Raw genomic sequence first — 17,328 nt, forward strand, 5'->3', positions numbered from 1 at the left:
CTGGGTGCCAGATAGGGCCCTTTGTGTATTTGTTATAATAATATGTGTTTGTGTGGTTTATGGTTAAAAAACATTATTTTCCACATACTGTAAATTTTTGTAGCTCCAGATTTCACTCTCTTCCTGATTGGCCAGCTAATCTGTACGTTGTGATTCGTCTGAATACCTCTGACGTCAGCCAGAAATGTGACGCTCCTTACCATGTTTGAAAGATTCGATTGTATTGTTAACAGGAGTTAACTTACAGGCTGTGGGTCCGAAGTGGGAGGAATTATGATAATGTCGGTCTTTGCTTAGTAGCCTTATTAGACGTTTAATTATACTGAATTTATGATAACTATGTATTTTATAAAATTTTATAAAACTGGGCCCCCTGGCACCAAAAATTTGAGATCCACTGCTTTAAATATCCTGGGTTCCGCAAACATAAGCAGAGATAAAATCGCAAATATTTAAGAGGGTTAAAGGAACAGTATGTAGGATTGTGGTCAAAACTGGTACTGCAATCACAAAACTGGGGGCCAATACACAACATGACAACATAAACATCAGTTGAGGGCTGCAACTCCACTTTTTAAATGACAATATCCTGGCCGGACCACTGTTGTCAGTGATATAAGTATTTGAAATGAAAATGATTTCTTTTTCAGGGCCATTTTATGATTAATTGATATACATTTCTTACATACTGTTCCTTTAAGATGAAGAACCAATGTGTACATGTATTTCTAGCACCATGATCTAGCACTTAAACTAGAGCAACACCAAAATTATATTTCATATATTAGCTCACACCTGCCATCCAATTAATGTACAAGTTCCTACCGAGCAAAAATAATAATAAATTGTGTAAATTGTGTCAGAATTCCTGTCCATTTTTCTAGGCTCACCTCTGGGTGTCATATGTTACCTGGCCAAATGATTTCACTGCTACAGGGTGGCCTCCAGCCATTCAGCACCAACACCACTGCCTGACACTAATGAGCATTTTAGGACTCTCTCTATCTTCTGTCTAACACAAGAAACTGAGTCCTACGAGAGTCACCCGTAATCAATGCTAGAACACACAACACTGTTATTTTTATTCAGTACAACCATCACACCTGTAAAATCTTATCATGACAAACCAAGGGGGAATCTAGAGATCCTAAGCCCGCATGAACCCCATATTATACAGCACTTTGATCCCAGAAAATTCTGGTAAAATTAGCAGAGCGCCTTCTGTGTGAACACAAACACATCCTGTGCATGTTCCGTAACATTTATGGAAAACGTTGTGTGTGAACAAAGACAGAAACATTGTCGTAAGAGGCATGCCGTAGTGAGGACGTGCGTGTCATCGCAACAAGAAGTTATGGTTCAGCTCTTTAAAACAGGGGATTTACATGCAAATTAACATTTACACTCATATGAGCTTATAATAAACAAAATGCTTGCACGTCATCACAACAAGAAAGATCGTTCAGCTCTTTAAAACGAGGGTTTTAAATCCACATTAATATTCACGATGAGAAATGTGTGCAAACTGGACTGAAGCAGAGATCAGCTCTCATTCTGAAGCTGAGATCATTCACCATCATACCAGAACAGTGCATCATGCGCTCCCTTATGATCTTATCATAGAGAAAAATATATGTGCATGGTTTATCAAGAGGGAAATCACAGAAAATAAGCAAAATTCAGATGCTGTGGAAAAAAGTGCAGGACTTTAAAGCAGCCGTTTTTCGTGATCCCATTTTTCAAACTTTAGTTGATAGGTTGCTGTTAGAGCGTAAATAATACCTGCAAAATTATAAAGCTCAAAGTTCCATTAACAGAATTCACTTTTTAAGGACTACAGAAAACGGCCAGTTTGGACTACAACCCTCTACTTCCCAGATATATGACATCAATAGAAGAGTTTTTTACTAACCTCCGCCCACAGGAATACGTCAGTCGCCAGCTAAGCTCAAACGGCTCTGGCTAAGCTAAGCTGCTTACAACACACTAAACAAGCTACAAAATCAGAACTAGTTACGCATTTCTGAAGGAGGGACTTCATAGAACAAGGAAGACATCAGCCCGTTTTTAGGACAGTGAAAACAGCGGTATAGAGATAAGTAAATTGTGTGAAAAATACTGAATTTTTTTACACACAAAACATAAACATGTTATATTGCGCACCGTAAACAAAATCAAAGTTTCATGGATGCTTTAAACAAGTCACATGTCTTTACAGGATCTTTATGGAATGTGTGTGAACCAAAAATATAACTATCCTGGACAGATCCCGGACGCATTTTCCATGTATTTTTCTTAATATCTATGTGAAAAGGGCTATGTACACACATTTACATCTTAACAGTGATTTAATGAATTACTTCAATACACCTGTGTCAAGTTTGTATTTAAAGGTGCAATGTGGGGTTATAGCGGCATCTAGTAGTGAGATTGCGAATTACAACCAACCTCATTTTCAAAACGCAAAGGAAAGTTATGGTAGCTGCTACAGAACAAACATATCCTTCTATGTAATGAGATTTGCGATGTATTAAGATAAAAACGACTCATTCTAAAGTAGATCCTTCTAAAAGTCCCACATTGCACCTTTAGGGGCCAGTCACACCAAAAGCGCTTTAAACGCTTGCAAACGCAAGGCGCGACGCACTGCCTTTTTAAAAAAAAGAGCAGTGCGACGCGGCTTTTCATTTTGCTAAGCAACCACCGAGTCAGCTGTCTTGTCAATTAAATAGTGAAGCGTGAGCGCTCTTTTGCTGTTAACTGTCATATTAGCAGAAACTTTAAAAAGATGACGCTTGCTCTGACCTTGTTTGAGGGTGAGAGGTGCACAAACACGCAAGAGAGAGTGAGCGAGTGGAGTCCGGTTCTTTAAAGCAACTGTAAACTTCCCTCACCACAACGTAAGGCCCGCCTCTCCCCTCATTCGATTGGACAATGGAAAGACGCGAATGACGTCGGGCGCTTCTCCACTCTCAGCGCTCCTTCAAAAACGCGTGCGTGGCAGGCGGCAAAAAACCGCAAGGCGATCATAAACAGCGCGCAAACGCGCCCTGCCCATAGAATATCATTTAAAAAAGGCGCCTGCAACTGCCATAAACGCTTTTGGTGTGACTGGCCCCTTAGGGTGTTTTCACATCTGTAGTTCGGTTCATTTGGTCCGGAACAAAAGCAAAAAATTATACCTTTTCACACCACACTACTGATTGCGCTGATCCACACCAGTTGAAACCAAGTCATGTGATAAGATCCACATTACTCATTAGCCACATGTATTTCAACGCATTTCCTTAACTGCTTCTCGATTGGTCAGAATCAACGTGTGCAAAATTCCAAAGTTATGCATAGTTTGTATACAGCACTCTAGACAAACCGTTAATTTTCAGAATGAAGCGCGGATGCATGTTGAAAACAACGTTGTAATGCACTACAAACAGCTCCGCCCGCACCTCCTCGCAACTCCAGGTATGTCTGCGACCTGTCATTGTGGTAATATTGCTAATAGAATCTGTCAACAAACACTTCCTCATCCGATAATGCACTGTGCAGCTGACTACGGCAGCTGGTTTAGTTAAAAATGTGGAGTACTTTTGCAGTTAAGTCGGTTCGATCTTGGATCATGTTCTCACAAACAAACGGCTCTAGAGTTTGCTTGTTTGGTCCACTTTTGGTGCACACCAGACTGAAAAACTAGATTTCTATTTTGCAAAGCTGAAGTTCACCGTTTTGTCCAACAGATACTCCCTCTCATAAATTCACGCCATTGGTTGAGGTTGTTTAAAAAAAGTCAAAGTGTGTAGACTCTTTTGAAAGTCAATCTACGAATGGTTTGGGACAAGTAGACATTTTAAAGTATTTAAAAGCTTACATGACTGACAGCAGGAAGAAAGTACATCCGACATATTGTATGTTATTCAGAACTGTTGAAGTACGTTTAATAAACACTCACTGTCATATCATTTAGAGCATTTCACAATCCCTATTTCTGCCAACGTGCAAACCGCTCAAAATCGTCCTCTCTATAGTGCGCTCATTACACACGCAGTTACAAAACAGACTGGGAAGTTACGGCTATTGATCGTGATGGAGAGCTGACAGCAGCAGAGGTCCACTGGGATACACATATATATGATGCTTTGTAAGCACAAGCACGAGTCGGCAATTGACTGCGTGTGGACGATAGCCAGCTTTTAAACATGGCACTTCCCATCTCACTCCGCTCTGTGCTTCAGTGAATCCATGTTCCCGTCACTGTGTGAGCTCAAGTGTGTTTATGTGTCTGTGTGAGCTAAGTGAACACATTTACAATCTCATAAATATGATGTGTTGTTGACAGTAAAAATACACTACGCTTGATTTCCGATCACTGCCTGTAATTACAAGTTTTTTGTATTTCTGTCCAAAGCAAACTACTGCCACCAAAGAAACCCCCAATGTATTTAAAGTATAAATCAATAAAAAACGTTAGCATTATTATTTTATTATAATAATAATTTTAATATTTATTATACTTTTATAATGTATTTTATTATAAAAAATATTATCAATGATATTATATATTATATTTTATATATATATATATATACAGTCTTGTTCAGAATAATGGCAGTGCAATGTGACTAACCAGAATGGTCAGGGTTTTTGGTATGTTTTTTGTTGCTACGTGGCAAACAAGTTGCCGGTGGGTTCAGTGGATTCTCGGAGGGCAGGCGGGACCCAGCATTCATGATGTGCACGCTCTTGGGGCTGTGCAGTTGGGCAATTGGTTGAGGGGGGTGTGTTCAAAAAAATAGCAGTGTGGCATTCAATCACTGAGGTCATCAATTTTGTGAAGAAACAGGTGTGAATCAGGTGGCCCCTATTTAAGGATGAAGCCAACACTTGTTGAACATGCATTTGAAACTGAGGAAATGGGTCGTTCAAGACATTGTTCAGAAGAACAGCGTACTTTGATTAAAAAGTTGATTGGAGAGGGGAAAACCTATAAAGAGGTGCAAAAAATGATAGGCTGTTCAGCTAAAATGATCTCCAATGCCTTAAAATGGAGAGCAAAACCAGAGGGACGTGGAAGAAAACGGAAGACAACCATCAAAATGGATAGAAGAATAACCAGAATGGCAAAGGCTCAGCCAATGATCACCTCCAGGATGATCAAAGACAGTCTGGAGTTACCTGTAAGTACTGTGACAGTTAAAAGATGTCTGTGTGAAGCGAATCTATTTTCAAGAATCCCCCGCAAAGTCCCTCTGTTAAAAAAAGGCATGTGCAGAAGAGTTTACAATTTGCCAAAGAACACATCAACTGGCCTAAAGAGAAATGGAGGAACATTTTGTGGACTGATGAGAGTAAAATTGTTCTTTTTGGGTCCAAGGGCCACAGGCAGTTTGTGAGACGACCCCCAAACTCTGAATTCAAGCCACAGTTCACAGTGAAGACAGTGAAGCATGGAGGTGCAAGCATCATGATATGAGCATGTTTCTCATACTATGGTGTTGGGCCTATTTATCGCATACCAGGGATCATGGATCAGTTTGCATATGTTAAAATACTTGAAGAGGTCATGTTGCCCTATGCTGAAGAGGACATGCCCTTGAAATGGTTGTTTCAACAAGACAATGACCCAAAACACACTAGTAAACGGGCAAAGTCTTGGTTCCAAACCAACAAAATTAATGTTATGGAGTGGCCAGCCCAATCTCCAGACCTTAATCCAATTGAGAACTTGTGGGGTGATATCAAAAATGCTGTGAAACCAAGAAATGTGAATGAATTGTGGAATGTTGTTAAAGAATCATGGAGTGGAATAACAGCTGAGAGGTGCCACGAGTTGGTTGACTCCATGCCACACAGATGTCAAGCAGTTTTAAAATACTGTGGTCATACAACTAAATATTAGTTTAGTGATTCACAGGATTGCTAAATCCCAGAAAAAAAAGTTTGTACAAAATAGTTTTGAGTTTGTACAGTCAAAGGTAGACACTGCTATTTTTTTGAACACACCCCTTTCAACTAATTGCCCAATTGCACAGCCTTAAGAGCGTGCATATCATGAATGCTGGGTCTTGTTTGTTTTCTGAGAATCTACTGAACCTACTGGTAACTTGTTTGCCACGTAGCAATAAAAAATATACTAAAAACCTTGATTATTCTGGTTAGTCACATTGTACTGCTATTATTTTGAACAAGACTGTATATATATATATATATATATATATATATATATATATATAAATAAATAAAAAAAAAAAAAATATATATATATATATATATATATAAATAAATAAATAAATATATATATATATATATATATATATATATATATATATATTTAATAAATATTAATAATATGTAATGTATCGGGAATAATGGTAAGGACCCACATTTGTCATATTTCTTTTTCTCTAGAAAAATGGTCCAGTTTTACTCATGCAAATTAATAATGACATATTTCCACACCAGATTTCTCTTAAACATATATCCTAAACAGAAGGATTAATAGTAGAGGAAACATTGGTGGTCTTACCAATTGATTTTACAGTGATGGTCTTGGCGGCGGATTCATCCCCTATCTGCTGCCAGATCCAGTCAGGTGCGGTACCCGTCTGAGACCATTCAGTGGCGCTGCAACGGTACTGGCCATCATCTGTGGGAAGGGTATTGAACAAGGAAAGGGTGAACGTGTCAGGCCGAGTGCGCTCCACCCGGACGTCCCCATAGCTGCTGCGCACCCTAAAGGTGGGCCCGTATGTGACTGTGCCATCACGGTCCATAGAAGCCACGTCCACCGCAGAACCCAACCCATCCTTATTCATCCGCAGCCAACTGACAGACACAGGACCCAGAGTGTTGTTAACAATGCAGCTCAGCTGGATGGTCTCTCCTTCCATAATCTCTGAAGAGTTACTGGATAACCATACAGTGATGTTACTTCCTATGAAAGAGAGAGCAAATTTACATGAAAGGTTATTCGATACAAGTGCTATAAAACATTTTATTGTATTATTGTACAAGAAAAAGTCCTTGTTAGGTCAAAATTAAAGGATCAGTTTACTTTGCAGTCATCTTGTAAATGTCCCCAAGCAGCATTTTTCCAAGAAGTTAATAGGGAAAGGAATATAGCTCAAAAATGGTTACATTTCACAGCGACATCTCTGAGGGTAAAGATGGAGCTTAAGGAAGGGGGGATCTAATGCTATTTCATGCATTCTGACTTAACACAGTTAAATAATTAAACAAGAGTCATCGATGTATGATGGAGTATTTCTGTGTCAAATGCACGTCGTCTGGGTTTGTACTGAAGTTTTGGAAAAAATTAAGACTTCTGAATCTTTTGCTCAAGTAGTGCAGGAAGTACGGTGGAAGTCCTTATATGGGCACTTCACTCGGAATAATCAATAGCATCCAGCTGCAGACCCGCAGACTCACCTCCGACTAGACACCACCAGTGGCTGGACACCAGTGGATAGGCAGCCTACGTCATTTCCGTTTCGCCGCTAAGTTCCTTTTTCGCCGCTGGATGAACAGCAATTTTATTTCATATTTTCACCTCTGGATATAGACAGCATATTTATTTTATATTTTCACCTCTGGATAGACAGCATATTTATTTTCGGTTTTCACCAGTGGATAGACATTCTTTGCAGGCTTAATTGCATACGTCTTTTCCGTATTGTAATTTTACTTTAATGACTTAAAATATATAATATAAAATCGGTGTGCAAATTGAAATATGATCTTTATCATATCTCTTTACATAAAACAATTCTCAATAATATGTTTAATATTATAACATCAATAATTCATGCAAACTGCATTCACACCTTGAAAATATATATTTTTCAGATAATTTCACTATTTTTTTTGTGACTTAAATTCAGTCTAGATCAATGGACTATAACGTTTTGTCATTAAAACAGACTTGTACATGTTAATTGACCACAGTTTTTTTTTTTTGTAAATGTAACCACTTCTGTTTTTAAAATATACGTAGATTCACATGATCAGACAATTTACCAAACAATCCAGATCAAATTCACTTCATGGTTTTGCAATATTTATTGGAAATTACACACATCTTAGTAAAATTAGAAAAATCTGCCCATCAGAATGAAGATGCAACAGTCAGGCACGTAAGGTTGTGGGGGAAGTCCCGATTTCAAGAGAAAATAAAACATGAACAGTTCCAAATAAACTATTGCACACTGTGCACACCACACCTCATTCCTGCCCCCTTAAACTGTCTAGCTAGTTTGTGCATTTGAATTCTGACATGACCGATAAATCCTCGACAGTTTATTATTTTTTCTTACCGCTGACATGTGCATGGCGCGTCAGATTTGAAAAGTGAATGACGATACGGAAATGACGTCAGCTGTCCATCCACTGGTGTCCAGCCACTGGGGTCTAGCAAGAAGTGAGTCTGCGGGGCTGCAGCTGGATGCCTCTCGGAATAATGCACTCACATACCAGGCGATACCGTTGATCGCCCCCTGGTGGCTGGCTGAAGTACAAAGTCATAAACCCTGCTCTCTCCATTCAAACGAATGGGACTCTGCTCTAAATAATAATAAAAAATTTACACTTCCAATAAAAGTTTCCGAAAGATGGTTTTGGTCGTTTCAAGTAGTTGTTATCACGCTGATATGTTCATATATGTTCAAGTGTTCATTTTTGTGAAAAGTTTCATTTTAGCTAGTAATTTGATGCTATAGAAACGGGGCGTTATGATGACGTGGTGGAATTGGTTGCGAGCGTTTGGGTGGAAGTTTCATACCGCGGCTCCGCCTCTGGCTCCACGGACAATTCCTTCTGCGCATGTCTTTCCTCCAAACTGACATTTTTATGAAACATGGCGGCGACCATTAGGGATGCTTTGATCGATCGGCCGATAATGCTTGCTATGCTTCTCAATGAATTACGACGAAATGCCGCTACATCCAAAAGCCAGGGGGCGCTCTCGTGCAGAAAGTCAAAATGCGCTGTAGACGAAGAACAATACACACGCAGCTATGATGACACACAGCTCCAGGAAATGTCTTAAGGATATATTTATATTGCTGCTCTTCAAACCTTTTCAGGTATTTTCATGATAATAAAGAATATGTTTAACAATTACGCTTGACGAGTGTTGCTTGTTTAAATGCATGTTATAAACAACTCAAACTAACAGTGATTTTAGATCGATAAGGACTTACTGATCAAAAGCCGTAGTAAACGAAATAGCTGTGAATAAGATCGGCTGTCCGATTCAGAATAGTGATCGGCCACGTATTTTTAGTGGAGATCGGCATTGATCGGGGCATCCCTAGCGACCATGGTCGGACATTTTTGGCTTCAATTCATTACAATGGAGGGAGGGCGACGTTGTGTTGTCCATCTTTTTTTACAGTTTATGTCACAGTCCAACCAAGAGCTGACACAAAATCAACGTCACCAAAGAAATGTGTTGTTTGTATGTGAGGGAAATTTAAGCTTGTTCAGCTTCCCAAAGAACCCAGCATTATGGGAACAATAGATGTTGTTTTTTTATCTGGGGTAGAAGCGGAGCAAATGTGTTTGTTTAATGCTGGATTTTGTTGAAATTGGGAGGTCTTTTGATAAAGAAATCGGGTTATGAGTCGCAAACGGTAACTAAAACTGCATCAAATGTCTGCGTTTTGTTGGCAATCGGAGTGTAAGTGTAAACGACACAAACATGTAGTGAATCAAAAATATCCAGAGATAGTGGCATTATGTTTCATGTTGTTGCGTGTTTGTGACTCGCTCTGCCCATGGTACGCCTCCAAGAGCTCAGATTTTTTCATAGCTGGGGCATGGTTTGGATAATGTAAGGGTGCACTCACACTATCCAAACCAAACCGCGCTCGGGCACGTTTGACCCCCAAAGCCTGGTTTGTTTGACAAGTGTGATCGCTCTGTTCCGCGCCCGGGCGCGGATTGGTTAATCGCGCCACGGCCGGGTTGCAGAGGTGGGCCGGAGCGCGGTTCACTTGGGCTCAGGCGCGGAAGGCTGTGGTGTGAGCGCATTCGCGCCTGAGCGCGATTCAAAAGGTGAAGACGTCAGCTGCGCGACCACTCACCTTCATCTGCCGCCGTAAAAACCTTTTGATGCGCGCAGCGGGGTTACGTGAATGTCCGAGCTGCGCACGTGACATATCAACTAAGCAATATGATGACATTTGAGAAAGCTGCCTGTAATCGCGCACCAAACGACTCCGAATAAAAAACACAGACTTATCATTACGGTGGGTTCCAGTGTTAAGAGAGAGCTTTACTTCCTGCTTTTTTCAAAACAATCGCATTTTAATGACGAAAGCGCGCCCGGACTCGGATCGATAAAAAGTACAGTGTGTCCTAACATGAGATTAGCAGAAACAGCGCATGTTATGTAAATTTAAGATGGGTCTTTCCAAAAATGTATATAATGTTGTCGCTAAATAACTTAGAGAACATAGAGAAAATAAATGGGATTCTAGCTTCTGTAACCCACTGTTGCTTTCCATAGCGAAGTACTCGTAAGCTTCAGGCCAGCATGTCTTTGGAGACAGCTTCCTGATCAAGAGGTCTCAAGCCTTAAGAGATCTTGAAAGTATGAACGTAGATCAAAGCCTTCACAGACATCTCCAGAGTTCTGATCAGAAAAACCCTATTCCTACCAAAACAGCATGTGATAAAACAAAAATAGGACTTTAAAAAGACCAAGTTTTTGCCCTTCCCATGGGTAATGCACGGCTATATTTAAAATGCAGTGGTAGCTCAATATGGCATAACTTAACCATGACTAAAGGTCCAACGAACCAAACAGGCTTTGACTTTATAACAAAAGCAAAACTAGAAATGAAACCAAGGATTCATTTCTCAGAGGAGCCGAGATAAACTTATACAATATCAATGAGGTATGGATGTAGTCTCACCTGTCCATGTTTTCTTTTTCTCTCAATATTTTCTCTCAGTTGTATTGATTTTGTTTGTAACAGTATCACTGTCACACAGAATTTGTGCAGGCAAGGGAAAGCCAAGTCTTGCATCAGGTGTAATTTGTCAGGTTTATGGATCCCTATATGTAGACACTCCTGCCATATACTGTCTAAAAGACTTACTCAGTTGTTTTTGCGGGGTTTACAGCAAAAGAAGAGAGAAAGAGAGAGAGAGAGAGTGCAAGTATGTGAGTGCAGAGGAGGCTGTCTCAGAACCATGCTGCAGTTATCAATCTACTGCCCTAATAACCCTGCAAATACGGCAGACAGCCTCCTGTGGGATCAAATCAAAAAAGCAAAGTATGCTTTAATAAAGTGCTTCATTCAAAGCGTCTTTTCCTTCTTTCTATGAAAGCAAGAGGGACATTAGCACTACACCACAATGAATGATGGAACTGAGGTTATTAAGTTTACGACTCTCTTTAAGATTAATATTAATATTGCTAATGGCTAGAGAATCTTACAGAGCCTCTTAAAAGAAGATCCCGAGAGAAACCCCGAAAGAAGGATTTCCCTCAAAGTACAGAATCTGATAGGACTGTCCAGGTTGTCAGTTCAGCTCCAGTGCTTTCTGGACACTCTGAAGGGAAGGATGGCTGAATTGGAGAGGTCTCATTGGGAAAGAGATAGAGTGGGGATGTTATAGAGTCTAGATTTAGGGAAAGAGGTCTAAGTGGAACAGATGGATGCTCACTAACCCTTTGATTAACCTCCTATTTCTCATCTAACTCTCATCAAACCCTTCAGCCCTGTTGTGGCGTCTTGCATAAGCACAGCACATCCACCTTTGGGATCTTCTTAGACGGAGTTGCAAAGGGCGGCGTTCTCCCACTCGACGCACTTTCATTTTATGCCTGTTAGTGCTGGCTTTACGAGTAGCTCTCACTTGAAATGCAATGCAATTTCAAGGGATTTTCAGGCCTCTACATTCAGAGAAAATGCTGTGCACCATAATATTTTATACAGGAGATAGTACTGTATAAGGTACTCCCCATTCACAGCCAGCAGTTGTCTACCTCCACAATTACTAAATCAATTTTTTAACTTTATGATTGTTTTACGAGTTCGCATTAACATGTAATCGATAGGGAAGGAGATAAAGCATATTTGGTGATGGGCTGAAGGAGGGATCCTGCCAAAAACTGTCATGGGACAGAGGTGAGGGAACGCTATTTATAGGCACCTCTTTGCGCTGATTGGTTGGACTATGCTCCTTCTGAACATTTAATAACTGAAACCATTAAAGGACAAGTTCGGTATTTTACAATAAAAGCCCTATTTTAAGATTTTACAAAGACGTGAAACTCACAGAGTGGTCAGGAGTGTTCACTGATATGCTCACACAAAAATCGCTGCAAAAGATGCTTTCCAAAAGGTTTTAACATAGTTTTTGTCCAACTCCTTGTATGAGATGTGCTGTGAGGTACGGTATTAATCCGCGCCGGGAATGTTGTTTGTATTCTTGCAATTGGCAAAGGTGGATTATCACCACCAACTGGGCTGGAGTGTCTATTATTCAAGAATGTACGGGTGTGAGGCGTTTGGAAAAATACGTCCACAAGTTTACAACGAATGCTAAAACACCTGTTGGAAAGCATCTTTTGCAGCGATTTTTGTGTGAGCATATCAGTGAACACCCCTGACCACTTGGTGAGTTTCACGTCTTTGGTATCAGCTCTAGGGCCCAGTCAGAAACCGTGATATTGCAGCCTGCCGGGCCAATCAGGAACTGTGATACTCACTCAGAGGGGTGACGGTGATCTGAACATTACGGGACCGTTTGCTACGGTCGATGAATTCCCCAGTAAGAGTCTTTTCCCGCTCTGTCACTCTGCAGATGTATTTCCCAGAATCCTCAGGCAGTAGGCGCTGCAGTTTGAGAAGGTGGACGGAGGGGCTTTCTTTTCGTACGGTCAGAAGCCCGTCCGCCTCCCGCTCCTTGTAGTTGGGTCCCAGTAAGGGCACTGCACTGGGTCCTATCAGGGCTATGGATGAGCTGCTGAAGACCCACGACACCGAAAAGAAGCGCTCTGGAACATTCTGAGCGTCAATGGTGCAGCGGAGCTCCAGCGGCTCACCAGCCGTGTAGGACCGGCGCTCGGTAGTTACCTGGATACTGAAGTCCCGATCTGTGAGAGGAAAAGAGAGAGAAATATATTAAATTTTTAAACAGTGCACCATATAGTCAGTGAACTTCTGTCCACATTTAAACTACAACTACACAAACTTATTTTAAAATGTAAGGATTTAGTCATAAGAATGCAGGAAAGGTTTTGCATTTACTGTAGCTGCGTACCAGTTTTGTCCCAGTACTCAAGAATCATCAGAAGACTCATTTCAAAATGATACACGCAGTTTGTGCTCGGCATTTCTTCACTTCATTTAACTTCTTCAGAGGTGATTGCCCTGGGCTCTAATTATTACAACACACTTCTACAAAACCCTCTTGCTGCGTAACAACGTATCGTTCTCACGGAGCGAGAAACTCAGGAAATGTACGGGGGGTGATGATGTGTGTTTTTACATGCAGTCATTATTTGCGTCTCAAGCTGCGCGCCGCGCTCCAAAATAACGGCACGCTGAACAGGCCCGTGCTAAAAATGGCATTCACAGATCACAGGAAAAAGGCCAGTGGCTGTTTTTCCTCTCCTTCTGTAGAGAAGCAGCATGATGCTCTATTAGGACATTATTGCCCGCCTGACTGGAGCCGCTTTGCGCATTAGGCTCAAATACGCATGCTTGAGACAGATTAATTAGCACTGAAGATAAAGAGCTGCATGTGGGAACAAGTAAGGAAAAATCGGAGATCATCACAGAGGATATGGGAGGGGCGACGTTTGATGTTTTACAAAGCGGAATCTTAAATGAATTAAAAATTCATAAGACTAAAGCCAAACCATGTCTGAACAGAGGGGTCAGCAAAAACAGGACTTTTTAATGACTGCAGTCTAATAGGTCTTTATCCATGCCTAGATGTGTTTTTCATGGCAACTATCAACAGGCAATTAAAATGTTTCATATGTAAAGACTAAAGATGGTTCACGATGGACCACTAATTAAAGTCTAATTATCATCACTGGGGCAAAACACAGTCGATTTCAATACGTGCACAGAAAATTTTCAAAATAAATACATTACTGATATCAAGTGTCCCCATCATATTTTGAACATTGTCATTCAAAATAAAAATTAATTTTTGATTTCTAAAAGAATATACAGAACATCTTACACTCTGCTATTTTAGATGCTATTTTGGGGATTTTCATCCTTTATTAGGCCTACCCAATTTCAAAAGCTTCCCATACCCACATGCAGAGGTGTACATAGTTTGGCATCATTTTACAGGAAACCCTTTGAAATTACATAAAACACTGTTGAAAGTGTTAAACATGGTTGTCTGTGTTGTCAGTCCTCTAATTAACACAAAAATAAATAGGCGCTTTTTGATGTTTTTTTTCTAAAGTCTGTATTTAAAAGTGTATATCTCTGGCCCTGAGAGGTAACAAAACCTGCAGATAGTTTTGTTTGATTCCAGCAATTGCCAGCTTACAGAGGAAAAAAAGTTATTCTACTCCAACTGAAGGGAGGAATAATACCCTTTTTGTAATTTCCACCTAAAAATATTTTGCAGTATAATAAATGCAGTTTCTTTATATCATTTTACAAAAAACCCTTCGACCTTACATAAAAAGCTGCTGGTTGTGACAAATATTGTTATTTATGTTGTTTTTCCTATGATGAAACACCAAATTGTTTGTCTTTTTTGTGTTGTAAACACTGTCTTTGATAGTGTATAACTCTGGTTCTGTGTACTCTAGCAGACTGCAGACAGTTCTGGTTGTTACCAGCAGCAGACAGTAAACACCCAAAAAGAATTATCTCTTTAGCATGTCACATTCAAAAGTTATTCTTATTTCACTGAAGGGTGTGAAAATATTTTTTTTTCATATAAAAGTACTTTGTTTTGTTTTGCACATATAAATAGCAAGGGATTATTCATGCACACAACCAAAGAAAATGCTGTGAATGGACTCATTTTTTAGAGTAGAACCTAATATAAAAGATGGTGTAGCATTTGTGGCTATCTGTGCTATCTGAGGCAGTTCACGCTCAAGTTTCACTTATTCATTATTTTCATTATTTACCTTATTATTCATTTGACGATTGTTGGATATGCATTGATAATAGAACAAAAACAATGTAGCCTTATTCCTGAGAGTGAGAGCTTTCATTTGATATAGACGGTTTCAGCAGTAACAACATAAACAAGCGGCTGTTGCGGTCCGCACGTAACTTCCGGTAAATTCCGCTAAGAATAAATAACAACAAAGTTCTTTAAACTTAGTTTATTTATATAACAAGCAAAAAAAAAAAAACCCAAATAGATTACCTAAAAAACCAAAACATTTGTATTTTCGACGAGGCATTTGTTCAAGAGATCAGTTTAGCAACTAGTAAGACTATTAAAAAACAAATCCGTAAGTAAAGTTCGGATCCAGACGTGTATCGCGTCAGCGCACGTGTGTCCGATGAAACCGTCTATAAGTCTTGCCCATGTTTGTCATATTTGAAAAATATGAAATATGTGAATATTAAATGATATATAAACATTTGGGGGGTGATAGTGTAAATTAAGTGTAAATAACTTTCTTAAAGTAAAAGATATGTTAAAGTGATGAATATCTGCAGAAAGTAGAGATTCTAAGCTTTCAAACAGTATCTCATATGTAGTAATGGGTCCGTGACAGACCATTATAAATGAAAGGAATATTTTATATTAAGTAATAATAAATAATTTTGGACCCGGTACAGGGTCCCAGAGTTAAATAAGTTAAGTACTATTCGGATGAGATTAGTTAGACATCATTTCCTGTTATAACTGCGCATTTCTTTCAAATATAAAAGCGCTTAAAAATTTTAAAATATGTTATTACCTTAACTAAAGCTCCAGTGTGTACTTTTTTTAGTTAATTCTTAGCAAAAACCCATGTTTTCTTCCAAAAGTATGTGCTCATTCATGTGTAATTACTTCCACCTCACTAATCAAAGTATTCTCGTAAGTGTAGAATCTGCTATTTAAAATACATACGATCGAGTCGCTCTCTGGCTGAATCCATGTTGTGCCTCCATCTTTGAAATACATTCGCCGACGAGGGACATTCCTGAAATTCAAGCTCCGCCTTTTCGCGCTTTCAGAGTACACTCAAGCTGGCCGCGAGCTGAAGCCTACGGAGGTTGCATGTGTAGGCGGTATACGTCATCAAGACAGTCTTATTTCAGAATATTAACAATTATAAAGCTGACATTTATTCTTAGTTAATTGTAAATTGATGTAATATGCTTATACCTTGCGAATGTAATGCTCAGTTAATTTAAATGAACCAGGCTTGATGACGTATGCAGCCCGGATATGCGACCTGCGTTAGACTGAATCCTTCGGCCGCACGCCGTGATAAACCTGCGATCTAATGCTTTGAAAGCCTGTTGAAGAACTATTCTCGAGGACATTAAAACAAGTCGCCAAGGAAGCGAAACAGGGATTTTAAACGACAACGCGACAGGAAAAACATCAAGACCAAAGTCAATATTGGAGTTAGTTTTCCAAGATGGGGCTCATTGGACTCAAGTTACTTTCTATCTTCACCACAGGTAATTCAGCATATTCGTTTACATCTATACAGTTTATGTTGTAAACTTGAAGTTTTATAGTTCCTTGGCTAACTATAGCATGCGTAACACTTGTTAGTGTAAACATGCATGTGGTTTAATGTCTTGGAACAGCCACACGCCGTCTCTGCGCCCATTTATGTAATCTGAGGTACTGAGATAAATGTTTTTCATATTTTCTGACCTCTAACACAAACACACGGTGTACAGCGCTATTTTTAGCCTTTCATTGATAAAAGCGTCTGATCTGCGCGTCGTTCGTTTCATTTTACAAGCGTGTGAAAGTTGAGCAATCTTATTTCACCAATATCAGAGAAAGCTCTTACATATACACGGACATGTAACGTTTACTTAAACATAAGCATTGGACTCTGACATATTAGTTCGCGTCCATTTAAACCCGTCATTACTCTAGCTCATGATTAAATGACAGGAGAGGGTCTCGTCCACAGACCATCTCCTCAGTAATCTGAAAAGAAGCGGTCGAAAATGGACAAAAAGAGACGGATTTAAACACCAAGTGTAAACGTAATGTCTCTCTCTCGTCCACTTGTGATCTGATCGACGAAAACACATCTTAGTATCAAGTGTAACAGCCCCTGTGATATTTTTCCTCGCGTCGATGAAAAAAGAAGTGTCTAAGCTACGTTTATGGTTGCTTTTTGTATGTGATTTTAAGCGGACATTT

The 17,328-nt window shown here is 39.7% G+C and overlaps 1 protein-coding gene across 1 annotated transcript in view; it reads right to left on the minus strand.

Moving 5' to 3' along the window:
* igsf3 (immunoglobulin superfamily, member 3) overlaps window positions 1–17,328 on the minus strand; it is a 183,411-nt gene that overhangs the window by 47,339 nt on the left and 118,744 nt on the right. Inside the window, exons 4-5 of the mRNA XM_055214429.2 lie at window positions 12,716–13,102; window positions 6,521–6,928 (exon numbers count right to left, since the gene is read on the minus strand). Of these exons, the coding sequence (XP_055070404.1) occupies window positions 6,521–6,928; window positions 12,716–13,102 (795 nt within the window). The remainder of the gene's footprint in view (window positions 1–6,520; window positions 6,929–12,715; window positions 13,103–17,328) is intronic.

Source organism: Misgurnus anguillicaudatus, chromosome 17 (assembly GCF_027580225.2).
Source record: "Misgurnus anguillicaudatus chromosome 17, ASM2758022v2, whole genome shotgun sequence".
NCBI lineage: Eukaryota > Metazoa > Chordata > Actinopteri > Cypriniformes > Cobitidae > Misgurnus > Misgurnus anguillicaudatus.